The sequence below is a fragment of the Zonotrichia albicollis genome, chromosome 5 (assembly GCF_047830755.1).
Source record: "Zonotrichia albicollis isolate bZonAlb1 chromosome 5, bZonAlb1.hap1, whole genome shotgun sequence".
Taxonomy (NCBI): Eukaryota; Metazoa; Chordata; class Aves; order Passeriformes; family Passerellidae; genus Zonotrichia; species Zonotrichia albicollis.
The window spans coordinates 46,538,071-46,555,357 of record NC_133823.1 but is presented as its reverse complement, the minus strand read 5'-3'; the positions used below and the strand labels follow the sequence as shown (position 1 = coordinate 46,555,357).

General features: G+C 38.8%; 1 protein-coding gene across 12 annotated transcripts in view; it reads right to left on the bottom strand.

Moving 5' to 3' along the window:
* Positions 1–17,287, bottom strand: part of APBB2 (amyloid beta precursor protein binding family B member 2) — a 163,653-nt gene that overhangs the window by 63,865 nt on the left and 82,501 nt on the right. For 8 of the 12 annotated variants that reach the window (XM_074541588.1, XM_074541593.1, XM_014269503.3 and 5 more), the window contains one exon: positions 2,175–2,383. In XM_074541588.1, the coding sequence (XP_074397689.1) occupies positions 2,175–2,383 (209 nt within the window). The remainder of the gene's footprint in view (positions 1–2,174; positions 2,384–17,287) is intronic. The other 4 variants (XM_026795575.2, XM_026795576.2, XM_014269504.3 and 1 more) reach the window with 1 other exon arrangement.

Below are 17,287 nucleotides of genomic sequence, written 5' to 3'. Positions count from 1 at the left end.
CTGTTCAGAACTAGCTGAATCACAAAGGATTCTTCCTCCATTTCCTTTTAGAAAAGCTTGGCATCTGTGGTTTCAAGAAATGCAGGACTTCTTCTAATAGCTCCCACTATAACTCCAGCCATGCCTGGAGCCTCTGTAGCTGTTTCAGTATTTCGAAGTGGACAAAATCCTGGGCCCAATTCATGCTCTTGTTTTGAGCTCCCATACTCCAAGACTGCTGGTACTGGACTGAAATGCTGTCTTAATGATCACTGAGTCAAAAAGCCAGTACTGCTTCAATAACCCTAAGATGCTGATCTATGAATACAGAAACTGACAAAAAGCAAATGCTTTTGCCTATATCTACAAATAAAATAACTACATGATATCATACTAATACGAATTTTGGGGATGTGCTTATTTCTGTATTACCTTTTACAGCACAGTACATGATCTTGGTGCTGCCATAGAACTGTCTATGCATATGACTTTGCTGGAACAAATTCCTTGCTGATTTAGAACTGCCATATCAAAACGTAGGTGAGCCTACTACATGTGTATGTCTAACTTAATACATCTATACTGTATTAAAATCTGTGTTATTATAATTCACACATTTTATACTCTGGTGATGCTGTTGAGAATTAATGACTATTATTCATAATCACAAACTATATTTCATTTAAAGCAAAAAATCATGAAAGGTTAAAAATACATGTAATACATTACCAGTAGGTCTGAAATTTTAATTGTAAAAACACTTTAAACAGATGTAGAAAAATATTTCAAATGAAAATACGTTTTTCTTCTCCTCTATAGTTTACCAACCATACTGATTTCTGGGTTTTTGTGAAAATCATCCATAATTTACTAATTAACGTCCCATTCTCTACATTCTAGAGGTAGAAAAATAATAACACTAAAGTTATTTTCTTCACATGTACATGGCAGGAATTTATACTAGAAGCTTGTGCAGCCCTTTACATTTAGCATTTCTGAGGTTTTTTTCTTGTTTTCTACCAGAATTGTAACAGTCACAGTTCTTTCTCCATGAATCCTCTCAGAAATTATTTCCAGCACACCTGGTACACAATAATGAAATGTGTTCAAGTCTGCAGACCTTATGAGTAGCATATATGAACACGTGAGAACAACTTACTAAAATAATGAACAAGACTGTATGTATTTAAGCCTACACAGGATAAAAGTTTTAGGGTCAAGATGGTAATACATACTTGAATGTCCTTAACTCCTCTTTACTTCCATGTAAGTTAGTTTGATGGATATATGAACAAAATAAAAAAATGTTCTCTCTAAAAGAATTAAAAACCAAAAAACCAAATCCCTAGGGATTGCCTGATCCAAAACTCAGAGCCAGTACGAAGACTTCGCTTGACAGAGCTGTGGACATTTTTCTGCAAATTCCATATAAAAATAATTTAAAACCAACATTATCTTACATTAGTATTTAATTCCATAGAAGTCTTCCCAGCATACTCAAACAAAGTGATTGTGTTTTTTGAAGAATACTCTTCTTTATGAGAATTAATTTTATTTTTCTACTTACATGACACCCAACAAACCCTTGGATTGTGCCTGAAAGCATTATTTTTAAAGACAGTACCATTATTTTTAAAGACAGTACTGCTCTTTCAGCACATGTGGAGGGCAGAGTGTATCTCTCTGTTTCTAGTTAAAACCTGATAGATATTTGGTACTGGCAGGATGTACCATGTTTATTCAATAGAAACTACCCTGTGTAAAGGAACTAGAGTCTCAAATGAAGATTCATGTGTCTTTTGTGATACTCCTGCCAAAAGAGCCAAAAAGAAGACACAAACAAAGGGTCCAGCCAAAAGTCTTCTGTCATTTGCAAAAATTGTATGTATCCTGTATCCATACAATGCAGCAATGCTTCAGAACTGCCAAAGTTTCACACTCATCAGGCACTGTCTGTCCAGTTTATCAGAGACATGTCTGATTTCATCCTACATATCTAAAATTTAGGGTGTTTTATCAGGCACCACCATTATAAAATGATTATAGAGAATAGATACTTACGAGGTATTATCAGCAAGTAGCTACACTTTGAGACATTATCAGGCCAACTAAGCTATCAGCTAAGCCTGCAAGTTCACAAGGTTATTTCAATTTTCCTTGCAGTATGTAGCCCCCAAGAAGACACAGCGGGTTACCTCAGTTTCTGGAGTAGGAGATGGAGTAATGGAACCGAGCGATCCTTTCCGTGAGCCCTGGAGATCCGTTGGGATGGACACAGGACGCTGCCACTGAGTTGTTCCTGTTGGTATGTGCCAGTAGTAGATCCCAGCAACGTCATTTATTTTTTTCCAACCAGGTGGTAAGTCTGGGTCTGTCTGAAATGAATGATCACTCCATATATCTGCTGAGAACAGGAAAAGAAAAAAAAAAATCACACAAAGACACAAACAGTTCTTCCATGGGTCTACATACCTGGTAGTGCTGTTTTACAGTTCCTGGGCAAATGAATACCAGAAAAACATATCAAATTATGGAGACTCAACATAACATGATAGATGAATAACCTCTTGTTATACTGCTGCTCTTAATCTCTTTTTGGAATTAAAAGTTCCTTTTTAGTCTAGCCTTCAAGCCTTCTACTAGATATTTTATTGTAGTTGCCTTTTTCCTGAGTCTCTCTCATTTCTGCTATCCAAATGTATGCACATACACACAAACAGACACACAAATATCATGATAATTTGAAATAACTCTTACACTCCAAGGTACAAATCAGACTATTTCTCCCCCACAGCCACTTTAAAAGTTCTTAAATTACTAATTTACCATTTGAGGACTAACCTGAGCAAGTTCTGCAGAAGAAATGCTAGATGATACCATTACACTCTGTAATAAAAAATGTCACCTACGACCCAAACCCGAAATCAGGAACATCACCATAATCAGTTCCAGAAGTTCACAAGAATTCTAAACATTTGCTTTTAAATGTCTCCTGTTGTGATCTCTATGGCATTCAGCATGTAGTTCCTGACTCTAAGGTGTTACATGCTTTAAAGCCTACTCATCTTCAACCTTGCCCACTTTTGTTTCCCAACTGAATAAATCCACTGTGCTCTTCTCAACCACATAAAAGGCAAATAAATGCAAAACAATTTCCACAATTTGGGCCGCATCATGCAAGAAGTAATGTGATCAAATATCTAAACATCACAATGAGGTATGTGAGCAACATCTGCAAGTCCAGTTTAAGTTTAAAGTTTAGGCACAGCTTCTGTTCTTGCTATGCATACCTATGGATGTATACACAGCTACTCAAACATACAGGCAGCAAAGTGTTAAGCTATGGTTGCATTAAACTGCTCATTTCAAACCAATCAACCAAAGACTCAGAGGAACCAACATACTGGTATTTATTGTTGCAATGGCATGCAGCACCAGAAATACCTAAACAGGAATTATTTTGAAGTAAAAGCAGACAAAACTCACAGCAGAAATAAAATTTTTAACCCAGCGACTGAAACAAAGAATATGTCTGCAACAACTAGTTGCAAGACAATAAATTATCTCATATGTGAACAAACAGTTGGAAGGAAATAATGTAAAATATCTGGGATGAGAAAATAGCACTTAGCTGAATAATACTAATTTATTTTGAAAATTTATCCACTAGCAAAAATAAATACTAAATAATAAATACTAAAACAAATATAATGTTTCCATATGTTGAAAAATAAAACAGGAATTAGAGTCATTTTCAATTAACATAGCTTAAGACTTCCACAGAGCCACATTTCCCACACGAAATGACTGATTTGTGTCTGTGTGCAGGTGCTCCTCAGGCAAAGGGACTGGCTTCAGGCCATCGGATAAATGTGGCTGAACAGAGCAGCACCAGAGGGCACGTATTCATCCTGAAACACCAGCCTCATCTTTGCTATGCAAACCTGCTTGAAAAAAAACCAAAGCAAACCTATATGTGTCTGAGCCCATGCTGCAGAATGGCAGACTGCTGGGATAACCTTTCCAGAGGCTGAGGTTTCCTACCAGCATGACCTGGGGAGCCTCCCTGGTGCACTGGCTGTGCTAACAGATGGAAGCACAGCGTGCAGGGCAAAGGCAATGCAGCATCACTAGAGATACCAGCACAAAGAAACACAAAAAAGTAAGCATCAACATACAAAATCTAACAAGGCAGACAAATGTGCTTGAGGCATCAGAGACCTGCTACAGGGTATCAGGACATCAGTGGCTTTACTCTGCTTGAATGTGGAATTACAGGTAGCAAAATAATTTCCATTGAATTTGGAAGACCCCATTTAATGGCATGACATTTCAAACAGTGTGATTTTCATTGCACAGCAGCTGGGTGTTATCTCCACTTCCAAGAGAACTTGGTGGTGATGATAAGCAAGGTGTGGGGACAGAGAGTTGGTGCCTCTCTACTTAGGTCCTTGTGCATGAGGGAAACTTGGTTTACTGAAGGCCAAGCAAACTTCCTTCCTGAAGAAAATACTCTTAAGTAAGGCAACATGTCTAACACAATAAATTTTGTATTGAACTGGGAATTGTACTTAGAAAAACATGCCTGTATTTTGCACATGCATCTCTTCAGATGAAAACAAACCCCACCAATCAGCATGGCTGGGGCACTAATTTATGGACAAAAAGAGCACTCTTGAGTAAGAGGAACTGCAGCCCCAAAGGGATTGAGTTTGGCAGCATGCATGACTTCAAAAGAGAGACTGTAAAAATGCTGTACAGAGTTACCAGAGTGCTGCAAATTCTGTTCCTGGGAGGTACAGTACAGTAATAGCTCCCATGCCACAGGACAACTTTAACTGTTATTTCACATGCTAAAACCACATTTTTTGAAAACTGGGAGACAGCAGCAAGGTAGAGTCATACTATGACAGAAAATATATTCAGGGAAACCTGGGTATTACCTCTGGAAATGAAAGGTATCATTGCATCATTCAAAGGACACATGCTTTGCTTTGCCAGGGATTTGTTTCAATAGAAGGATCTCATTTTGTCTCCTTGGAAGCAACACAGCAGATGCGAGTGCACAGGCTCTGGCTGATGCAAATGCAGCTCTGCTGGAGTTGGTGGAAGCATGAGCCTTTCAGTCAGTCTTTCTAGCTTAAAGAGGGCTTATTTCACTGCATGGGATCAGAATGCCCAAGTGAGACTGCTTGTCTACAAGGCTCAACAATACTGGCAAACACTCGATCTACACTATCTAAATAGGTTAAGTAATAAAATACCCACACTGTACAGAGATGAAGATGAGATATCTCTTTTTTGTTTTGTATTTCTAGCTTAGCTGCCTCAATTCTTATGATGATTTTGAAACAATTTTTCTTCTGTTAAGATTCTCTGAAGAAAAGGGACACCATCCCAACACCGGATTTGATCGAGACTGATTGCCAGTTTTTAATTCCACGGTAAAAAACTGAAAAGGAGTGTTCATTGTCCAGGCTGGAAACATGTTGTTACAAATAGGAAAACTTTCAGTGTTCTCCAAATGGAAAAAAAAAAAAAATCTGGTCAATAATAAATCTGTGAAGTCACTTCTGAATCTCTGACCCTCCCACCGCTCATTTTCCAGCAGTGGATGCACAATACAAATGAAGAATTCAAACTGAAAAACATCTTGTTTGTAAAAAGGTATCTAATAAGCATCAAAGCTTTCTATGTCAAAAATTGCAGAGAATGGGCCAGCAACAACACCCAACATGTTGTCCTAGTGTTTGGCCACCAGTGGGAAATCACTAGCTTCATATCTGATGTCTGTCTTCATAGCTGGGCTGAAGCATGATGAAGAGCTGGCCCACCATACCACATGTGTATTACAGATCCTGTCCCTCCAGGCAAACAAGGGGAAGCACGAAAAGGAACTGGGAAAACAGGAGGATAAAAAGGTTTTATTAAAAGGAAAGAGGTGGGAGAAAGTATTGTGGTTTCTTTCTAAACCACCAAAATCTTGAAATGAAAATGTTTTACTTCAGTCTTCTGCATCTAAATAAAAGCAAAACTAAAGGAAAAGAAGGCCGCAGAAACTCAGTCTTTTTGAAGAGATGCCAATGACTTCAGCAGGTCCAGGATTTCATCCTAAGGGAAGCATATTCCCCCAGCCCATACACACACTGATGATCAAGTCAGGGACTGAAGGGAGAAGGAGACTTTGTATTAATGACGGAGGGCAAGTGAAATTCAAGGAGCACTCTCCACTCAACAGCACAACAAAAAGAACAGAGGTCAAGTATGTTTTTATCCCATCTGTTTCCTGCAGTGGGTTCAATGTGCAAGTTTAAATTGTTTGGTTTTAATGAAGTCTCCAAAGATAACTTCTCACTTTTTATGCACTACAGCAAAATCAACAGCTTCACCTACTCAGATGATTCACACCAATGGTGGCCAGCAGGCAGCCTCACCTAAGCATCACTGCAAGAGGCACGAATGCAATCTTAGCAACAAATGCAGCACAAACACAAGTCAACAGGTCAAATAACCATGAATCAGACACATCTGCCTCATTTGGGGAACGTTACTCAATGAGGAGTGATAAGCAGCCAGAAGCTGATCATTTGTCACATCTCTGCTCACAGCATGTAACTGGTTGTCATGGCAACCCTGTCATCCTCCTTGCCGAATTGCTGAACCAGTCACACGCACTTGGGGAGAGGAAGATTCTCTAACACTTTCCAGGAAAACATGCTGAAACGTGGGATTTACAGGCATACATGTAACCAAACTCTATCTGTGCCAAAATGATTTGCTGTTTTGATCAACTGTAAAATCAGCCATAATCAGAAAAGACTGACTTTGGAAAAATCCTACGGAAGTTTGGGATGAATTGCCTGTACTATTTTTCTTTTTCATGAGATGCAGCAATCTTTGTCTGTATAAATGAGTTACTACAAGCAGAAGCATTCAAGCAGAGATGACTAATCTAAAGGAAAGGAGAAGAAAGCAGATTTGTCAACATTCAGGAAAAAAATCCAGAGACCACAACTAAACCCACTTGTTTTGCTGTCTTGGCTTATTTTCCCTTTCAATGACCAGAGCCCAACCTGCTGATAGAAGGACCACAATACTAGCACAACTACCAAAGAAAACACAGGCAGGTGACTTCAGCAGAGGGGCTCTGAAGAACTGTTGATAACAGTCATGGATGAGGGTGATGATACTAGCTGTCCTGCTTAAATGGGAGAATTTTGGGGCCCTCCAAGTTGTCTGCTCAGGGGCAGTACAGTCTGAGGGGCAGAAGTGAAGCTGTGAGAAGCCAGCACCACAGTTGGTGTTTACAGGAGTTGATATGAACAGCAGCAGCAGCAGGAAAAAGTACTGCAGTAAGACTGTGAGGAAAGGTCTATATGTTCCTTCCTGGAAAATGGGCAAAAAATAGGTAAACACAAGAGGACTAACCTGTTCACCAACCAAAAACATCAACAAAATAAGCAGAGTCTGATAAAGTAAGGAAGGAAGACTTGGAGGTGACCTGAATTGCTGTGTCAAGGGCACTTTTGTGGCAACAGATGGACCAGGAAGAAGTCAGACTCTGTCCCAGCTGGAGGAGGGTGGCTGTTTAGCCAGGTGAAGCAGTGGTGAAAACATTAAATTATAAACATGTAGAATCAGAAATTATAGGCATGTAGGAAGAATCATGTCAGCTTGAGCAAAAGCTGATGAATTGCTGCCTGAAAAGTGCTGTACTGGAGACACATACTCTGGCTCTTCCACAAAATTACTGTGTGACAAGAGATCAATATCTTGATTAGGGTGCTGATGGACATTAGGAGAGCTAGACAACTAAGAAGATCTACTGGGTCTGGATGGAATTGGTCTAATTTTTTTCTTAGCAGCCTGTAACATACTGCACATTTTATTTATAACCAAAACAAGTGCTGGAAAGACTCAGTGGTTTAGTTAATGCTAAGCAGTGCTTGCATAGGCCCAAGATCATCTCTGTTCTCAGTCTCAAGCAGACAGGCTAGGCATTGGCCTACTAGTGCTAGTGTTTGCATCACTTTTTATAGATGATTATTTATTTCTTCACTTACTAAGCTTTCTTCACCACGAGTCATGACTTCTTATTTTTGCTCTTCCAGTTCTCTTCCCCATCTCACTAGTGGGAGGAAACAAGACACGATAGAATTCAAAGCATATTGGCCAACCTAAGATCTGGGAAAAAATAAGCAGGTACCATCTGGGGTGGAATAAAAAAAAGAGTCCCAAACAAGTGAGGGCAGCATATAAATGCATGCCCTTTCCACCAACTTGGTGCTTAAATGAGACAGTGTCTGAACAAAGTGCACCAATACCTTAGAAGATTTTTACCAACTAATTTTCAAAGCAGTCAGAATAATTTGCTACTGTTCCTGTGAGTGATGTACTGCTTATAAATACCTTTTGCATACCACAGAATGACAGAATGGTTGGGGTTGGAACATAGTTCTGAAGATCATCTTTTCCCATCCCCCTGCTAGAGCAGGTACACCCAGAGCAGGTTATGCAGGATTGCATCCAGGTGGGTTTAGAATATCTCCAGAGAAGCAGACTCCAGCCTGTTCAGTGCTCTCCCCCTCACAGTAAGGAATACAACCAGTATAACTGAGTTTCTAGCTAATTTGAAATACTAGTTCTCTATTCCTTCCACTAGATGGCAAAAGCTTTTACTTAAAGAGTAGTCCAAAACACAGCAGACTGTATACCTCTAAATTGGTCTAAATCCACTGTAATCATGCATTGTGTGATCGTGACCCAAAGGGCCTCATCACCTCAAAGGACTGCGAGCAGCAAATAGTTCATCAAGAGCTATTCAAGAGTATTTTCCTTACCATTATTAGCAAATTACTAAAAATGGTATTGCAAGTCAATTTTCAGGGCTAAACCAGTCCAGCAGCAATCTGCACCTGCTTTTCTGATTTTTTTTTGCATAGTATCTCTTCTTCCTGTGCTTTTCCCCATACAGAGCAGAACTGCTACATATGATCTCATGTTCTGCATTCATAACACATATTTACTACTTCATCTTGTTTTAGAAGCAGGGTTTTGTTTGGTCTAAAGAGGAAGAATCAAATGACCACCCCACCCAAGGGACTGCTGGATTGACAGAGCAAAGCCTGTGCACACACTGTCCCACTGACCAGCAGGCACCTGCACTGCACACCAAAGGAGGGCAATGTGTGCATGCATGGAGTCCAGCCTTCCTTCCCTTCAAATTTATCTGTCACAACAGCAGCAGCCAAGCATTTGGTAGAAAAACTGGGAAAATCACTCTGCTAGCAGCTCTGGATTTGTGTATTTCTCCCTTAAAATAAAGAGTCTGATTCTCCTCTCTTCTCAGAGTGAACTGGTATGCTAGTGTCAAACCATCCACAGACAAACCAATAATTCTGGGCAATGAACAAACATAGTCAGGAATTTTCACCCAAAACAGAAAGGTTCAGTCTATAACTGACACAAAAGACACTCAAGTTAAGCACAGATGTCCTTCTGACTTCAAGACAGAGGATGCTTGCAGAGCAGGTGGGGATGGTGCACCAGGGTCTGACATATGGCAGTGGGGTCACCTCAACAGCTTCACTCTCCACAAAGGAGCTCCTGCACCACAGTGCTTTACTTACAACTAACACTCTTGTTTTGCAGGCTTCAAATGGATTTCAGTATCTCCCAGCCTGTAACTCTCCATTTTACTGAAAGGCTGAAGACACAAGTAGCCATCTCCTTTACACTTTCTGCTAGTGGCTAATGCTTCTTACCTGGATACAAGCCATGAAAGACAGAGGAACAGATCTGAATCCCTCCAATACACCTGCCATTAATCCCTGGTACAAAGAATGGTACAAGGTTGGACTCCACACTTTTAATCCCATTTGTCTGAACTGAGGAATAGCTTTCTGTAGGTCCTCTCTATTGTATTTCTATTGTATCCTCAATAGTTTAAATTGAGGATTGGCAATGTGAGTGAGTGCCACTAGAATCTGAATGACACAAGTAGTAAGAGAGAGTATGGAGGAAAGAATCTGACTAGCAGTCACCATTTTGTTTGTCTGTTTTAGAAAAGAAACTGCATAAAAATATTTGCATTATAAGCCAGGTACTGGGCAAAGGTGATTTTCTCCATCTAAAATATAATGAGGCCTACTAACTTCAGGAGTCAATGGAGAGAAAGGACTGCACTTCTCTGGAGAATATCCTGCATAAATATATTGATATACTCAGACATTTTAGGGATGTGCTCATTAGTGGTTTTGTGCATATGAATGGCTAATTAAAAGCAAGTGAAGTTGCCCAATGGCACAGAAATACAATTCAGCTGGTGGCTTGACTAAATCTGCCTTTCCTTGACAGTTTCATTTAGAGCACTGTGCAAATACATTAGAAAAACATTCTTCTGAATCTAATGATTCAGTGAAAACAGAACATAAAACTGAATTACAATGGATCTACTGCGTGAAATTAGATGTTTTACTTCACAAAAAAAAGCTAACTTTGCGAGAACAGTAATTTCCCCTCTCATATCCAAGCTCTGCTCATCCTTCAGCTCACACACTGCAGCAGAAGCTCTAGGATGCCATGAAAATGACTGCTTTATCCTCACACCAACCTTGTGAGGCAGGAGAGTGCCAGCCCTGTTTTAAACAAAGTCAGGGGGATGTAGGAGAGGTCTGAGATGCACTAAATAACTCCCTGGAGTCATGGCCACACTCCAGGTCTGTGCAGGCTCCCTACACCAAGCCCCAGCCAAACACACACAGTGCACAGCGATCAGCCACTGTGCTCCGGTGTGATTACATATCAGAATCCCCTTCCATCCCCATCCTGCAGCATGGGCTGCTCCTTCTACTATGGCAAAACTTGGTCTATTTAGTACTATCAGTAAAAGCTGGAGTGTGACTTTCAACAATCTATACAATGGATTCATTTGCCACTTTAAATCTGTAGTGAAACGTGCATTAGAGAGCAAACAGAAGGCTCCTGGTTTTTTCCAACATAGAAGTCAAATACCTAATATTTCTCCATCTGCAAATTAATTTCATGTTGCTACAGTACTGAAGGGATGGGAAAATTTATTATGGTGAAAATCCACTTAGAGATGCATAAGAATGAAGTTGTGCACAAGCCTAGGAAGCGGCACATTGGCCCCATGGCCCACCTGCAGTCAGAGACACTGAGGGGGAGGCTTGGGCACCTTGGGCAGCTCCAGCCCATGCTGAGGGCTTGTAGCACAGTGAACTCAAGCTTCACCTCCCAGCCTCAAACTTGCAGACTTTTTATAAAAAAGAAAGCCAACAACCAAACAACTTTAACCTTTTCAAAGTAATTTTGCTTCAGCTGAACTAAGTATTTTCCTGCACAGTGCACAGAGCCATCCATGAAGTGCAATGTATGGCATCTACAGGAGGAAGGCTTCACAAACGGGGGCTTCTGACAGCAGATGGAAGCTCCAGAGGAGCTGGCTGCGTTTCACCTGCTGTGGGGGAGGGAAGCATGCTGATAGCACACAGGGGCCTCTTAGTCCTGCAGTTTATTCTAGTATTTCACATCACTACGTTGGTATATCAATTTTCTAATAAATCTAGTCATACTGTCCAAATACCTTCTGGTATTAAGAAATCTCAAAGATGTTAATCATCTTTGAAAGCATCCATCCAGGATTAGAAATATCAGTATTTTCATTCTTATATCTACTTCACGAGACTCCAGCACTAAAATTCTGTTTTTTCCACTGAGTGGATTCATATATGTAATTGAAGCTAGACTTAAAAATTTGCATTCAAGGAGATACAAATGGTATCTCCGACAAATGCACTAGCAAGAATTAGAAGAAAATTCAGAAAAAAAAAACCTGTGGCCTAAATCACCCTGGGAAGTCTGTTAGCAAACAGTAGCCAGGAACAAACCCAACACACAACTAGAGTCCTATGCCAGACAGCATTTGAAAGAGAAAAATGAATAGATTAATTTTAAAATTCCACAGAACCACAACACAATTTCACTTGCAATTAGTCCCACCTTCCATTTAAAGCCCACTAGCAAAATGGATGCTTTGAAAACAAGGATAAAGTTCCCTTAAAGATGCATATGCCCAGAGCACAACTTGAAGTTCTTTTTATTGTGAACCCTGAGATAGAATACCCCTAAACACAAACACCTGCTTGGTAAGAACAAAAATATGCCAGAGCATAGGAAAACAACAGACAAAATCTCCAGTGCATGATAAACTGAGCTCTATAAGCACTGTGGAGAAAACCTTCTGGTGTTACAAAAATCTCAAAAAAGTTTGTTATCACATGTGACTGGCTAATTAAAAGCAAGTGAAGCTGCCCAATGGCACAGACATACATTTCAACTTGTATGTGATTGTCATCACATGTTTCACAAACAGTAAAACAAGAGATGCACAAGCAACAGAATGATCCTCTCCCCCAGGTAAAAACAGTAGCTAATCTTTGGTGGAAACCTTTTAATTTGTGGACGTGCCAGAGGACTGCAGGTGGTTTTGGAAAGCTGGAAAACCAGTTATGTAGGATGAGAAGAGTACCCTTTCTGGATTTCTATTCACCTTTGTTGCTGAGCAAAAACAAGACTGCAGATAGATCCTACAGGATTAAGATACATACAGCTTCAAGAGCTGTTTTTCAATGCACAACCTTCACCTTCTCATTTTCTTCAATGGACAAAGACACCCACCTCCTCTTTTTTATCAATTTCTTACAAGTTCCTTTAATGTTACTCTTCTGTTACTTCAAATCCTCATATACGACAGCAGATAATTAATTATCTTTTGTCATTCTGGAAGGATCAAGGTCACAAAGGTTTTGAAGGCAGCATTTCAGTACTCTTGAAGGCAGCATTTCAGTACTCATTGGCAGTTGAAAAAATTACACTTTAGGAACCAAGATCAAGATTAAAGTCTTCATGTATACAGTTTTGATGTAGGATTGAACTATCACATGACTAGTGCATGCACTTCTTGTGCCCTACTATAAAAATGGATGCAGCAGAATTAGAAAAGACAGACAGATAAAAATCTCTCTGCAGGGAGAGACACTGAGTAAAGTAGGGCTCTCCAGCTTGGAGAATAAATGACAGGGAGGAGGGGAGGATGTCAGAAAAATCTGTTAAATCATGAATGGTGGGAAGAAGGCAAGGATGGAAAGGAAATCAGCATTCATTGTTATTTACTGCTTCCTAAAACAGAAAAGCAAGAGGCATCTAATGAAATTATTGGAGGGCAATTTTATAATAAAAGGAAATACTTTTTCATACAACACATAATTTGATTATGGAGCCCACAGTCACAGGATGTTGTGGATGCCAGAAATACAAATGAGAAAAAAATGATTAAACAAATTCATGTTAGAAGTCTATCAAGGGCAATTAAAGAAGACAACATGAAAGACATACCAAGTCTAAAAGTCCTGAAACTATCAATTACTGAAAGTGAAAAAGATATAATAGGGGGAGGACCACTTCATGCTAGCCATGTTTTTGTTTTAGTGAAGCCATAAGTTTCTTCCACTGACCCCTGTCAGAGAAGCAACCCATAAAGAACTCCATGATCCTAAGCTCTGCTATATAGGGTCATTTGGTTATGTACAACATGGAACTGTAAGCACTGTAACTCTTGTAACAGCCCTGCCTTCCATTTACTGTATTACATATATATTTATATGTAATATATTTACTACATTTACATTGGAAATAGTGGAACTAACAACATTATTGAAGGACTTTCATCAAAGTTACCACAGCAGTTATACTGGACCAGATTAAAAAGCCTCATCTGATGTGAGAATTCTCAAACCATTATATCCAAGCTTCCTCTAAGGGATTTATATATAAATATAGATTTATATTCCTAGAAGGAAAATACACAATAACTTTATTTTCATAAATACAAAGGTATTTTCCTACCCTGAGATACAGAATAATCTCATATGACAATAGAAATGCAGGAGTTATGGGACTGAATATTAATATCTTTCCACACTTGTCCCCTTCCAATTTATACTAACATGCATCCAAAAGGAAGATTTTACTACTTTTATAGCAAATTATGCATCACCATTTAACAAATATAAATTTACTTAGAGGCAAATAGAACAGCTGGTCTTAAATATCTGTATGAATAAGGAAAGGGGAACATAGCTGAACTACTGAGGAGCAGTTGTGCAACAGCAGATCTGTCTGGTGATCAGTGCAGAGACACTGCTGGGGAGAGGTAATTAGCACTGCTTACACTACATGCTTTTACACATGACAATTACTACAGTTCAAAAAAGCTCTTCTGTCAGTCAGGGTTTGCAGTCTCGCTGTCCTGATATTATTTGCATTCCAAAAACTTTCAGAAGTAGAAAGATGACAGCAACACACTAAGCAAGATGCTAGCCAGAAATTCAGTTTATGCACCAATAACAAATTCTCACTGAATCCTGCCACCTGAAAATAGAATCAGCTCAGATAGAACTGTGGCCAGGCAAACACACAGTCCTGACATAGCATCTGTAAAACAATAAACCAAAAGTCAAAATAACCCAATCTGGTGGCCTTTACACTGACCCTTTTGCAGTAATGTTACCAGAAGGAAAAAACAGTTTTCTCTCTCTTTTAAACTTTGATCACCACCTTACCCCTCAGCAAGTCATAAAAACACAACTCACCAAAAGAGCTTTAGTGTTTTAGCAAATGAGGTAGTTGATTTGCTCATTACTGCAGAATTCAAGCTGCAAGGTTCCTTTCAAAAAGTTTACTTTTAAAACACTGAAGAAAGGAAATACTACTCTTGTGAACTTACACTTGTTTTCAGCATTTTTGACAGAAATTTTTATGACTTTGTGTCTTGTGATACCTGGAACTGTTAAACTCCCTAACTCTTGGAATCAATGGGAAAATTGCAGCTTGTCCACTTAAAAAAAACCCCAAATCAACAAATATTCAAAAAAACCCTCATTACAACCAACAGAATCACCCAAGTTTCAAAAAAAGGTAAAAGCTGAAAAAACAAAATTAAAATAAAAACATAACCCTAAAAATATAAACAATGACCTGAAATTTATTCTTGCTTTTGAATACACATTGTTTTTAAACTCCCATTTGGGTACAAGGTGTATTAGTTCCAAGAAGAATTTATGCTTGTTTTCCTTTTGTTTTTAATTGGTTTACTGGCATAGATTGAAGAAGTTATTAATCTTTACTTTAGTCTTTATAAATGCATCACATCTATAAGTATCCCCGTGCAATGAAAATGAGGATGCAAAATTAAATGTATTACTAATAAAGGAGCAACATGTGAAAACTCCCTCCCCTCCCTTCTACTTCCAACGCCGGATCTGTCCATTTGCCCTGTCTGCAGATGGGGTGCTTTGCAGAGGAAAACAAAAGCGGTCTCTATGCAAATACTAGGTTTATTCCTCCACCCACAATAAAGCTTCAGCTGCACACTTGAATACTTAAAATACAACCAGTAATTATTATTACAATATTTTAAAGTGTGGTCTGCAGGGAGTGCAACTTTTAAATCAGTACATTTTGCCTGTGTTTTTGTTTAAATACTGTCTGACAGTTTTGCACTGATGTCAACAAAATTTGGAAATAGTGAGCCTCAAACATTGGTTGAACACATAAATAAAACCTCCACTTACTTCTGGCAGAAAGAAAATTCACCCTCTGCATCCTTCCTGGAAAACCAACTGAGCAGAGTCACAACTCAGTTGGTTTTATCTTGGAACAGCTGAAGCTTGTCCCAGGTTAACAACAGGCTCCCTCAAGCCAGAGAGACCTGTCCACAAAAACACGATTTCCTCTGGGAAATGTTGAGAACACTGGACCATGCCCCACTATTTTCCGGACCAGCTTTTTGACACTTAAAGTGGATGTGACACTCGGAGGAACAGAGAATGGGGAAACTTCCACTGTCACCCTGTTCCTGAGGCAGCTTCTTTAAGCTGCATTTTCCCTGTGAAGTAATTGTAGGATTAAAAAATCTTAGGTAATAGGAGCTTGGTATATTCAAAGTACCAGAATCTGGAGTACAGTTCTGAAAGAGAGAATTCACCTGTGACATGAAATCAAGAGAACTATAGAAAGCAAATTTTCTGTTAATGATCATCCATTAATTTTGATGTTGCATAAAAGTCTTATTTCCTGTACTAAACCTGAATACACATAGGCAATATAATTTTACAAAGCCTAACACACCCATCTTAGCAGGAAAAAACCAATCCTGTAAGAAAAATGAAATAAACTTCCTCTTCCATGCCAGTGGAAGCTTAGCCCTGAAATCCCTGTTTTTCTGACGTCATCTTCCTACTTTTCAGATATCTTTGTTACAAAAAGCATTGGTTATGTTTCAGCACAATTAACCAAAGAAAATTAGGCAGTCAGTAGACTACAAAGTTTCTTAGTTGATCCACTGACAGCTTCCATGGGCAAAAAAAGGGAAATGTATTGTTTTGCTTTAGTTAAGTACAAAAGAAAAATAAGGTAATTTTACACCAAATGTTATGTTGAAATTCTGCTAGAAATGGAGTGTGACAAACAATGCTAGCTTACCCACAAAAAAAAAAAAGTGAACTAAATTACAAATAATTTTACAAAAGCCAAACCAAACTATTTCTTATTATTAGTTTGTTTCTGTAAGGAGCAAATACAATTGTGCTGTTTAATTACAGTTCCCCTGTAATGAAGAGAAAAAGTTGTGTAAAGGTTTTGTGTGAGTCAGCTTTCTAATAAGACATCCTTTTTCTACCTCAACAAAGTGATTTATTTAGAACTGTCAAGAAGGACCAAAAAAATAAAAATCCAAGATATTACTCAACATCCTTTGACAACTCCCAGTTCAATACTGGCTATAAACTGTCTCATCTTTCTAACTCCCAAACCCACATTCAGTATTGCAAAAGTTCCTTTACCTTGAACTTTAGGGAATGACTAGGGGTATCACTATTACACTGTTCAGAGATATTTTTTTTCTTCCCTTTGACTACAAGAAAAACACAGGAGAAGAATTTGTCACGTGTAAAGGAGAAATCAGAAGTCTGGTTTTTAATGTATTTTAAATTTATGTAAAGATCTTCAAGCTCTATGGATCACAAGTATAAAACATCACTTGTCAATTCAATATTGAAATAATGAGCATTCAGGAAGATACTGCTGCAACCTAAACGGTCAGATACCAGCTGATCTTCCACTGAGCAGAATTTTTAATAACAGATAAAATAATAGTATTCAGCATCCAGGCCTAAGTGACATTGTTCACCAGTGCTATGAAAAAAGTAAAATAGAATTGTTACTTACA